This window comes from Anoplopoma fimbria, chromosome 3 (assembly GCF_027596085.1).
Source record: "Anoplopoma fimbria isolate UVic2021 breed Golden Eagle Sablefish chromosome 3, Afim_UVic_2022, whole genome shotgun sequence".
In the NCBI taxonomy this organism is placed as follows: domain Eukaryota; kingdom Metazoa; phylum Chordata; class Actinopteri; order Perciformes; family Anoplopomatidae; genus Anoplopoma; species Anoplopoma fimbria.
The window spans coordinates 23,398,701-23,410,849 of NC_072451.1; the positions used below are offsets into that span (position 1 = coordinate 23,398,701).

At 39.3% G+C, this 12,149-nt stretch overlaps 2 protein-coding genes across 2 annotated transcripts in view; both read left to right on the plus strand.

The window, feature by feature from the left end:
• The window catches only part of ifi30a (IFI30 lysosomal thiol reductase a), a 4,997-nt gene extending 3,982 nt beyond the window's left edge, over nucleotides 1–1,015 (plus strand). Inside the window, exons 6-7 of the mRNA XM_054623019.1 lie at nucleotides 252–320; nucleotides 459–1,015. Coding sequence (XP_054478994.1) covers nucleotides 252–320; nucleotides 459–524 — 135 coding nt within the window. The 3' untranslated portion in view covers nucleotides 525–1,015. The remainder of the gene's footprint in view (nucleotides 1–251; nucleotides 321–458) is intronic.
• Nucleotides 1,016–1,109: 94 nt separating this feature from the next.
• Nucleotides 1,110–12,149, plus strand: part of pde4ca (phosphodiesterase 4C, cAMP-specific a) — a 49,410-nt gene continuing 38,370 nt past the window's right edge. The window contains exons 1-2 of the mRNA XM_054622984.1: nucleotides 1,110–1,851; nucleotides 3,265–3,482. Of these exons, the coding sequence (XP_054478959.1) occupies nucleotides 1,810–1,851; nucleotides 3,265–3,482 (260 nt within the window). The 5' untranslated portion in view covers nucleotides 1,110–1,809. The remainder of the gene's footprint in view (nucleotides 1,852–3,264; nucleotides 3,483–12,149) is intronic.

Here is a 12,149-nt window from a genome sequence, read left to right on the forward strand (position 1 = left end):
AAATAAAACTTTGTGTTCGAAGGTCACTGTAACATCACAAAACAAGTTTTTGGCCATTACAAGATAATATATCAACAATTTATATGTTACTTATGACAATTTAGATTATTCTAGTTTTCACATGATGTTCTGTCATTTTGTCCACACCTGTAGATCTTCTGTTTAGCAAGTCAACGGTGTACATTCGGTCTTTGCCTAGATGGTACTTTTTTACATAGTCTTTGGGATACTCATTTTTATTTAATTTGCAGGAGCACACAGAAGACCTGCAGGACAAGGCCATGAACTCTCTCTTCACTCTGGTCTGCAGCATGTACAAGGTACAATTGATGTCATTAAGTTTGAATCATTCATTGACTCTTTGTTATGCACCTTTGCCTTTTTAGTACCATTTTACTGTGCGATTTATAAGCACAAGCAGGTCACTTCTCACAAGCTCTTAATTTTTTATTTTTCAGGGCCCCAAGATTCCAGCCTGTGGGGAGGGCAAGATACACTACAGAAGTTACTGCCACAACGAGTGAAGGAGCAGCACTGCACATGCTTGCTCTGTTCCAGGTGTGCCCCTAAATAAGGAACACTGAGGAGTGACATCATATATTTTTTTTAATCTGGGATTTTACTATCTGTTTCTTTAAAGGGAAAATTATTACAAATAGAATTTACTTAAAATGTGTCGTCATTGAAATGTTATCTACTGAAACTATAAACACTTTTTGTTCCAATTGACTCAATTAAAGCATTGTAGTGGTTGCAGTGTCCTTTGAAAGGTCTGGTCAAATATACTGCTCTCACTGCCCATTAGATGGCGCCATATTTCATAAACTCATCTTTAGTTTCCTGTTACCAAAGGTAATGGGAAAAAAAAGGTGCATTAAACTGTTGTAAAATTATTAAATTTTCAATAACATGTATTTCATAAAATAAACAGCAAACTATACCAAACCATATGTTCTACACAATGTACAGGTTAATAAGCAAACCACAGATCATAAGTAAAGGCACTAAACACAAATGAGCAATTTAATGAGTCATAACTGACGTTATACTTTATGCTTTGTATTTGTTTTTTTAAAGCTGCGTTCATATGGTTGTGCAGCAGAGCGGGCTGGGTCACCAGAGTTCACAACATCCCCTGAGAATCATACTGAAGGTTAAACATGGACTAAAATGCAAATAGAAATAGCAAAAACATCCAAAGTTGTGTTCATGTTGTAATAGAGGGTGGCTGTGGCGTAGTGGAGAGCAAGGTAGTTCTCCAATCAGAGGATCGGTGGTTCGATTGGGCAAGATACTTAACCCCAAGTTGGCTTGCCATCGGTGTGGACTGGATGATGAATGTTAGTTAGAGTCTGATGGTGGCACCTTGCATGGTAGCCCTGCTAAATGACTGTAATAAAAGTTACAGGAGGCAGCAGCTAGATCACAGCCAGAGTGTTGCCTAACCAGAAGGTCTACAGTCAAATGAATAATGGCCTGTCATGCAGCCGGCTACACCACCTAACTACCAGCTAAAGTATTCATTTGTTGTGGGTTTAATTGGGTCACAGCCAAAGAGAGGCCACAATAGAAGATTGTGCAAAGATTAATGCAAACACAAACGTGTGCTAAGAATGGGTATTACTGATCTGTTGACAACTGAGTGTTGATGAAGAGGCGTGGCAGTAGCTGTTCTTTACTGAGCGGGAGCATAAGGAAGTGCTGGTGCCACTGACTACCCCATATCTGATCTAAAATGGGCTATCTGTATCCTCCTCTTTGGTATGTCCTTCCCAGTTGTCGCGTCCCCACGATGCAGTAGCTGAAAGTATGAGGAGAAATAACTCATCAAAATTTTTCAACTCCATTGAGGTAAGGGTAATTAATGAGCCTTTAAGAATACCAGAAATATAAATGTTGAATTAAAAAAGTAAATTCTTTCTGACGCCTATAGAAATCATAATTGTTTTGGTTTTTTTCGACGCCTTTTTGAAATTTAACTTAAAACATTACTGACCGTTTTCACGTGAGCTATTATACCAAAGACCACATGGCAGCTTACTTGTGTGATTGATCGCTTGTTTATTTGGATTATGTAATAATGCTAATTTGTCTTACAATTGCTGAATAGTTGTGGTGAATATAAATGGAGCCTGTACATTAGAACAAGCCCATTCTAATTCAAAGTTCAGGGTTAATAGCCATAATTTACCAGGAATATATATTTTTTGTCAGTGAGAAGAGAAATCCCGTTACAACAAAGAGAGTAAATGTTATGTCACCGGTGAAGTTTGCAGATTAACACTGCTCTGTATCTTGGTCAAACATGGTTAGTAATAATTACACTGAGAGTGCTTGACAATTGTTTATGAAAAGGTGGAACTCCCAAGCAGATGAAGAGATAAGGTCACATGGTGCAGCCAAAAACATGTGCCCCTATCTGCTTCCTCTCAACATTGACGCTAAAAGAAAAAGAGAGATGCCCTGAGAGCTGAATCCCAAACACTATCTCACTGTGAGAACCCTCTATTGTGTCCAAGGTGATAGTGTGTTGATCTTGGGACCTGAAATCAGATAATCATCCCAAAAATAATGCCCGACTGGGCTTTTACGTGGCTCGTCATATTTTCGGCAACAGCACAATAACAGCCCTGTCTGCAACTACCTTTAGATCTCAGGGAATCTTTTTGTTTTTCATACCAGCTCTTCAAGAAGTTAAACAAAGGCCAAGCTTGACCTTACTATTTCTGAATAATTTAATTCAAATGAATATTCTCATTCCACTGCCAATATATTACAAGACAAACACGCACTCAAAGCTTTTTTTTTCTGCAATTTTATTAAGTGATAGAGCAGCTTAAGTATCCAAACTGAAAACACCTCATCATCACATAGAAATCAATTTAATTAACATCACTGGAGGTTCAAAAGTACCTGTGAGTCATTCACATAGCAATGAAAAATGCATTGTGCTGACGCCTGAGAAAGCCAATACAAAGCATATTGAGAGAAAGTAGGATGGAGGAAGCTGAAATCTAAATCAAACACATATTGAGGGTTACAAGCCAAACTAAATGTGAATAGCTGAAATTTTCTCACCCAACTGCTCTATGAAAGGTGTGGCCTGTAGTTTACTGTCTATGGAGCATCTAGATTTCACTTACCTTCATGCCATCACAGTTGTTATTGTCTAGATTGACATTTAAAAACATCTGATCCCATAATGTAACCAAACTGACCTCATTTAAATTACTGCCGTTTCCTTTGTTTTTTTCTGACGTCCAGAGACAGTGGGACTCTTCGGAGCAGGCTTCCTGCATCGAGCTGCCCCAAGTACCCGACATCAAATATCATGTGAAGAGGCTCTTCTCAGGCACCCTGCAGCTGCCCCGGCTCTCCTGTAGACCCTCCACTCAGGATGGCCCCCAGTCCGGCCCCTCAGCATGTGGCATCAAGCCCTCCAGGAGCCTGGGGACTCTGACCAGCTGTGTCTCCAAAGCCTTGTGAGTCAGTGATGCTATGTGTTGTTTCTCTGCAGGTCGCTAAGAAAAATCCTTTCTGGTTTTACGCCTTTTTATTATTCATCACTCTCATCAACACTATGGAGTCATCTACATCATTTAACCTACTGAGGATCTGTTCACATTTTAAAGACGTGTTGGTTTACAAAACTTGAAGATTAAATTTTTTTATTTCAGACTTTAAACTTAATTTAGCAAGCCCTTAAAATTCCTCTTGAAAAAAGTTATTTTTCTAGCTTAAAGGCATACTATGCAGGAATAGCCAGAATGCAGTCCTTTCTACCATCTGCAGCATTGAATCAAAAAAGTGAAAGTGAAATTCAACCCCATATTCATTCTCGTCTTGGAACGAGCTTTGCCCCCTTGCGCCTCGCTATATTGTCTGCCATTTTTGAAGCTTCCTCTTGGATGCGTGCCATCAGTTTGGCACATTTTCAAGATGACTGATGATGTCAACACACATTTAGCATAACTTTGCAGCACCATTTACCAACTCTTTATCTTATAAAGTGTTGAGTGTTCATCAGAGCTTGATTATAATTTTATTAAATTTAGGAAGAAAACGTGGATTTTTGTTTCTTGAGCATATGATCCAACAAAGAGTCCTGCTTAAGGCGTTGCTCTCCCCTCTCTCACGCTGCTGAATGATTATCACTAGAAAAGATCAGACAAACAAGGTTCTTGTGATTGTTTCCACAAAAACATTCAAGCCGTTGCTGCAAACACATCTGTAGCATTTTTGCCTTTACACACAGAATGTGTGTATGTACTTTGCGCGTGTGTGTGTGTGTGTGTTTGTGTGTGTGTGCGAGATACCTTTGTTCTCTTTTTTCACATGCCAAAGGAATGCAGACGGACCTGTTTTTTGACGTAGGGAGTTTAAGTGCAAGTCAGAGGTGATCATCAGATTTGGCTTTACTTTGGACAAAGACACTGTTATATCATTGACGTTTTTTCTCTTTTCTAGCTAACAAACCTTCATCATTTTGATGCTCATCTGTTGTCTAAAATTTGTCACAGCATGAAACCTTGAATGCTTGAACATATTTTTTCTGAATTGAATTGTTATGATAATGTAAGGGTTTTATTCTTGTAAAAGTCTAAAATGTAATTTAATACAAAGAGATGAACACGGGTTTATATCCAGGGGTCAATTGCAAAACAGAACTATTTTACTCAAATGATAGCCCCAAAAATTCTGAATTTACCAGGCAGGCATTGAAATGAATAGATATAAAAAGTGTAGTTTCATTATATTTGATTTTATTATTTATTTAACCTTTATTTAACTAGGACAATCCCATTGAAATTTTAAAACTCTTTTACAACGGGTTCCTGGCCAAGATGGCAGTGTAAAAGTTTCACCACCAAAAAACAAAGATTTTAATTTAGAAAACAGAAAAAAGTTAAAACATAAAACAATTTACACAAATGAGACAACAGACTTAAAACAGAGAAGCAGATTGAATCAAAGACTTTCATTAAGTGCTCACATTATCCATAATCTTGGTTTTATAACCTAGCATACTAATATTTTAGATCAAAATGTCTCTGTAGCTCGCACATAGATGAGTGTGCAAAAACTTTAAAAGCGCTTTCACAAAAAACAGTGTGGGCTTTAGGGAAGACATGCAGAACAACTGAGTTATTGCGTCAGTAGAGAACATAGACAAGGAGGCATCTTGTGTAATATGGCCAAACTGCAATGATGTGTGCGAAAACCCGAATCAGAAACAGATCGTAAAGCACCGTTTTATACTGAATCCAACATTTTGATGAATGAAAAATGAATTTGCATGCATATAAAAAATATATCCATTAAACAATTGCTGAGATTTATTTAATCTCCTTATATTTACAAGCGTAACAATCTGATACACATCATCAGCTGGCTTCTTTGGTTTGGTCAACATTTAGTACAAGTCTCAATTCACAGAAGTTGCGACATACCACTTCCTCAAAACATTACAGCCAGAACTTTGCTTATGTTTCTGCTGCACAGAGGATTATGGATCAGATGAGCCAGAAAACCATGTTGGCTTGCATACTACAAAACGCAACCGGATCCAGTCGGAAATTCTAGTACTTTGTATTGGGACATAAAAAATAGTTTTCTGGCATAATAAATAGTATGGTAGTATGGTTATTGGAACTCATGAACAACATTTAAAGCAGATTGCAGTTCCTCTATCACACTCGCATTAATATCACACTCGTATTAAATATGTGAATTGTTTACACAATTCACATATTTAATACTATTATTTTGCCTTCGTACTCTTTTATTTAGGCGTCGTAAACTCAGAAAGCAGTCAACTGATATTCTGCACAGTACATGTGTAGATTCACTCTGCAACTTTACGTGATTTGTCAGTGTGCCAAGGCAAACACACTGGCATGTAGATTCACACTCTACAGATGAGGCCCTGGAAAATAGGTTCATATATTGTGATGATGAGGCTATATTTATTCCATTCTTGTTTATAAATATAAAAGTATAAAGCAACGGACATGACTCCGACAATGTTGAAGGAGTAAAAAGCATTTCATTGTGTTCCTTCTCATTAAAGAGGGCCATGTGCTGGCCTGTTTACAAGTTGGTAGTGCAATTTTGATGCAGCGCCAGAGAAATTGTTTATGGAGCAGCATTTAGAGCTGCAGGTGGTTTTAAAATGACAATGCCGCACATGTTGGTGAAATCCTATCAATTGTTACTGAACTAGTTTATCACGATGTCACTAATTTGATGTAATTATATATCTGTCAAAGATGATATTACCGATGGCTTTACACCGCCTTAAAGCATGACATCACTAATGGAGGACATGCTGTGAGCATACTGTGCCCACAGCAGTAGGGAACTTCAGATAGATGAGTTGAAGGTAGTGAGTCAGCATGATGTTGTCTTCAAGTCCTGGTTTGTTTTCCCTGTCTGACTATTTCATGGTGGGCAAAAGATTCCAGAGAAACTCAGGAGATGGATCCAGGAGGGAGCAGAGGGCTTCCCAAAATCATACAGTGGACAGGGTTTACCCAATTGGGAGTTACAGCATGAAAGGCTGTAATTCGTGGTCAGTTACAGAATATGTCCCATAAGAGTCTCAATATGAATTTGACCAAAGCCATGAAATGTACCTCTTTGGAAACTTGAACTTTAGGTTGACCTCAGCGTTATTAGAGGGTGGTAGCTCAGTAATAAAGTGAACCGAAATATAGACTTTATCACGCAGTAGTTTCCGTAGTGGCACATTGGACTGAGCAGACTATTACGATGCGGTATCAGTGACTTGTTTAGTGCAACGTGGAACGTGTTATAACATACAAATAGATGCCATCTGATCCACCAAAACTACCCTTGAAGGACTTGATGGACTTGATCAATGCGTTTCAGGACCTGTGTTAGTGCTGCTACAGGAATGTAAACTCTGTTCTGGCCTTCCTAAATCAAACTGGGAACCAGTGAGCCCTCACCTCTGCCTCTGTTGTATGTGTTGAACTTTTGGAAGAAAGCATCTTTACTGTCGAGACATTAGAACAAAGCGATATCAAAGTTGTTAACAATGCCTTCTGGGCCTGGCAAGTTTAAGTGTGTGATACAGGATATAATGCAGTGATACAAATATGTCCAAAAAAGACTCAAATTGCTTAAAAAATGGCTGAAAAATGGACATGACAATATTCTACTAATGAAGGATTTGAACACAACCGATTAAATCAGTATTAAGTATTAATTGTTGTGTTCACACAACAAATGTTTGGTCCAATCTTAACTCTGCTTTTAGCTCTTGGTCTCCACCAACTTTGAGAAAAGATTTCGGCCTCTTTAGCTGCTAAATGCTCCACTTTGTTCACCAGATAGTTGCTTACTTTGTTTGTCTGGTGTTTTATGCTGGCTAGGGAGTAAACAGTCAGTTTCTCAGAATATTTTTGCTGAAAGCAGGTGCCTAAAAAGGGTGCAAAAAATAGCCGAAAGGCCCTTTAATACTCACATGAGTTACCCTGAGGAGTTTGCTGATAATTTTCTGTGCTCAGCACTAAATAGAGACACGTTTAACATATTGCTCTTAAAGAGGTTTGATGCCCTTGGCCAAATAAATGCACATCTGACGATTCAACTTATATTGCTTTAAAGTACATTATTTGTGTAATTTGTAGATCTGAATGCAAAATCTCAATAGGGACTCTTAAGAGCAAGCTGTACAGAAGGTCAATGACCGTTAATGGCACTCGAGAGGAATTTATTATCCCATAATATATGTGCAGGCGATGCTTAAGTGTTGAACCTGGTGTCTGCAGAGTGAAATGAAAGTTATTGACCTGGAAGTACCGACCAGATTTCACATCCGCTGTGGTGAAGGATGATACAAAATCTTGACATGCATTTGACCCGAAAATAACAAGTTTACATCTGCTGTGCTACATTTGGATGAGAGCAAATTTCTCTGCGACAACAGCACTGTACTTGTAGTGCTGTAGCTCCATAATACACACAGTACAGTAGCTATGGGTGGATACCCACAAAGCCTTTAACCAAAGTAGCTTTCTTCCCTGCTCTCTCTACCAGCTGTTGGTCAGCCCTGTGTCAGATGTTCCAGCTCCTGAGGTTATTTCAGTTTCTCTAGACTGCACCGGTGTTTAGCTGTGAGTCCTAAATCGCAGGAGGACCTTTCCTCACACTCCAGCGATAAACAAAGAGATTGACGGGGGGGGGATGTTGCCTCTGGTAACAGATAGAGAGCGCCATCGTGACAGCACCCATGCTCTCTATAGCTTTTATCTACCTCTGCTTTTTATAGTCAGAGGCCCATCATGTGACTCTTCCCGGTGCGCTCGGAGCATGTGAGAGGCAGAGAGGCTGCTTCTGAAGACATAGGCAACTTCACAAAAAATAGCACCTCGGGGACCAAAGGAGAAGTCTGAGTCTGCAAAGTCAGTTTGGAGTGAGCATAAGAAAGGCAAAGCTGAAGGGCCGAGCCATGCGACGGCTAAATGTTTATGCACTGGAGGAAGTAATTATGGAGCACAGTTTGAAGTTGATGAACAATATTCTCTGTGAGATTAGGAGTGAGGGAAGGCGGGAAGCCAGCGAGTTGGAAAGAGGGAGAGAGAAGCAGGCGGCGGTGGTCTGTTATGCTTCTCTTCCCTGTAAATCAGACGTCCATATTTAGTTTGAGAGAGGGAGGGCCTAGCAGCAATGTAAACAAAGCCTGGGAGACAGAGGCAGGGAGAGTTCATCAACACTAATGTTTGACTTTATTGCCTGGCAGGGCAGACAGCGTGGTCCCTTGGAAAAGACAAGAAAGGCGCTTCTAATAAAGATAAAAAGTCTCCTAGAGAGATTGTTGCGTTGACTTTTTGGTCTTTTTTTGGATTTTGAAAGAAGCTTTCTTGATAGTTTTACCAGGAGAGTTTTGGAGTAATCATCATCAGGCCCATGTTTAGTCGAAATATGTGGAAGCATATTTGGAAGCAAGGATTGGTCCAAATGTACTAGCTATTCGAGGACTTGGAAAAGCAAGAGAGACAGAAACTGAAGGACCCCTCTGTAAACCATGTTGCGTAAAAGTCCTGTTTAAAAGTTTATTTGAGGAACCAAAAAGTCCCCTAAGGCAGAACAATCAAAAGGACTAACTGACTGCCTGTCCACTGACCATCATCTGTTCGCCATGAGCGAGCTGTGCTCTGAGAGCTCTGAAGAGGAGCAGGCTGAAGTTGAGGAGAGGCCTCAGGACCAAACGGTGACCAGGCTGCCCATCATTCAGCTCATGCCCAGGTCCAGAGGGGGCTCCCCAGGCGGATCCCCAAAACTCTCACCCAAGGATTCTCCACGTGGATCCCCCCGGAACTCCCCGCTGCTGTTCAGGAAGCTGCTGATGAACCGCAGCATCAACCTCCAGCGCCGCCGCTTCACTCTGGCTCACACGCCCAGGTAGAGTCCTTAACTTTGAGGCCAAGATGGCAAAGAGGACAGTGGTTTGTGAGCCGCAGACCCACAACAGATATACTTACATTAATTTATATCCCAATATAATATATATATTATTGGTACACTTGTACTTACCACTAAGGCTTTATAAGCACTTTTAAAAATATACACTAGTTTTTGTTTTGGTGAAGGGAGCAGCCTCTTACACAACAAAAATGGTTGCCCTTAAGGTTATGTTGAGAAACGGATCATGACTACAAAATGCTCATGCATTGTCCTCTACCCAAACAAAATCAGCTGTTGTTTCAGGGAAGTTCTGCTAAATTAAATGATCATAATGTGTGCATTGTAAAGTTGATACTTTGCTTGATTTTTGCTTTGTAAATTCCCTGTATGCTTGGTTTATTTATACACAAGGTACCCCCAGTGGACTTTGTTGAAAAGCAAAGGTCAGTGGAAAGAGTTTGGATTTTAAAAGCTCAGTTTTAGTGCTTAATTTCCTACAGGTGAATGTGTTTTTCCAGAGCTTTTGTTTTCCCACTATGCAGCATCATCTGAGTAAACACACAGCTCAACGATATCCCTGCTGTCAATCAGCAGTTTGTTGATCAACTTCTTTGCCAAGCAAGTGCTTTGTTCTGTCAGTGACAAAAGCTTTTTTAATGCAGCACACTTATAGCTTGTAGCAGGATGTTTCCTGCTTAGCTAAAGCATGTTTCCTTTAGTCTAAATGTTGGATCCGCATTAGTGTCCTTAACTGTTGTTTGTTAGGAGTACAGCTGTCTTGCTGTCGGCCAGCTTTTCTCTGGTACCTTTTGATAGCTTTAAATTTATGACCCGTTATTGCATTAGACCTGGCCAATGATTCCAATGCAAATTAAACATTTACATGGTTAACAATGTCAAAGCAGGAGTCGTATAATCAATTAAACCATACTTGACCTTAGAGAGGAAGACTAAACAGGGCCTGACACTTATATGTAGATGGATAAATATGCAGCTAGTGTTCTTTTTTTGTTTCAAGGGAGTGTATTCCCTTGTGTGTCTGTTAAATGTAGTTATCTTCACACTGAGGGCTTGTTGGGGAAAGTTGTATATTAAAGTATGAACCCTTCACTCCTGAACCTATACACACTCAGATGTAGGCACGTAGCAATCCTGGGCTGTTACAAGGTGTCTTCAACTTGTTAGATCACTTCCACCTCAGTGAAGTAAATGTAAAGGCATGGGAGAAACTAGCCCGTCATGTGAAACCTTGTCTTACTTTTTTGGCAAGAATACATATTAAACATTCCTAAAGAAGTCTACTAGAAAGCACAAAATATACTAATTCACCTTTATAAACAGAAGACAGAAGGCTGATTTCTCCTTAGGCGTTTGATGATCTTGTATTTGAGATTTACATACACGTTTCTTTTCCAACGTTTACTGTAACTCTCTGTTAACTGTTTCATTAATTTCAGTGTGTCTGTTCAAAATCAAAATTTTGGAGAGCAAGAGTCGAGTGAAGGGGATTTCAAGGCTCAATCTGGAAAGTCAGATGCTTGCAGACATTGAACCTGTCAGAGCTTTTATATTGTACAGCTCCCAGGGTCAGGTCACTGGAAGTGTCCCTCTGCAGGGTATGTGCAGTGTCTTATAATGTCAGAGCTGAAATAAATGGATGGAGATGAGTTATTGCAGGATGGCTGGCAAGGAGGAGAAATTAAACAAACTGGGGGTTCAACGGAAAGTAAATGTCACAGGCGGCTCAAATATAGAACATACCCGCAAAGTTATTTTCACTTACTGTCTTAAGATGATTAAGCCTCTCTTTCCATTCAGGGACACCACGTCAAATGCACGACAGCTCTGGGGTGATGAGCAGATTTTTTTATTGTGTTTAGTTTATTACTTAAGTATTTTTAAATTGATGTACATCAGGGACCATGTTCAAAAAATACATTAATCTTAAGAAAGAGAAGAGATGCTTTGTATCAGATTTAGCTAATAGATAATTTCCATCTTCAGTTCTTGGGCAGGCGAAGCAAAACGGTACAAAACCCATCATCTCCACTACAAATGGACCAACTATAGCCTATTGATGCCAATGCAGGCGTACGCTAACACACATATAAACGCACATATAGTGTGTTTATTCTTTCTTCAAAGGAATAAACATAAAACAGAATACAAGTATCAACTTATTATAAACATTAGTCAAACAAAGTAAAAAAAACAGGTCGCTAAAATAATACATGTCAAATATTACATAAGTTATAAAAACAGGTCATCAAAATTAATGCTGACAAGACTGGTTGCTGAAAAATCTATTATTTAACCTCACAGAAAATAACAGCAGTCTGTGCAGGTTTTTAGATTGTCAGAGATCTTATTCCTTTTTAAATGGATTTAAAAGACGAGACGATTGTGTAACGTAGAGCCTCCTTTAGGCATACCTTGAAGCTTTGCTTATTCGCTGAACAGAGCTGAACAAAGGTCTTCAACGGTGGAGGAGCAGCTTTATGAATTATCTAATGTACTAAACGGACATCTAAATACAAATTGAGTTTGTCAAATCTTAACATTTTATATTTAACAAGTATATCACATTGATGATACTGTCATTATCTCCTGTCCATGACGTTCTGTACTTGTTTATGAAGTGACCTAGTATGTTTTAATGTTCTTGTTTGCCAGAGACCAACATGATACACAGTAAAGAAAAATAAGGAAAAGTCATT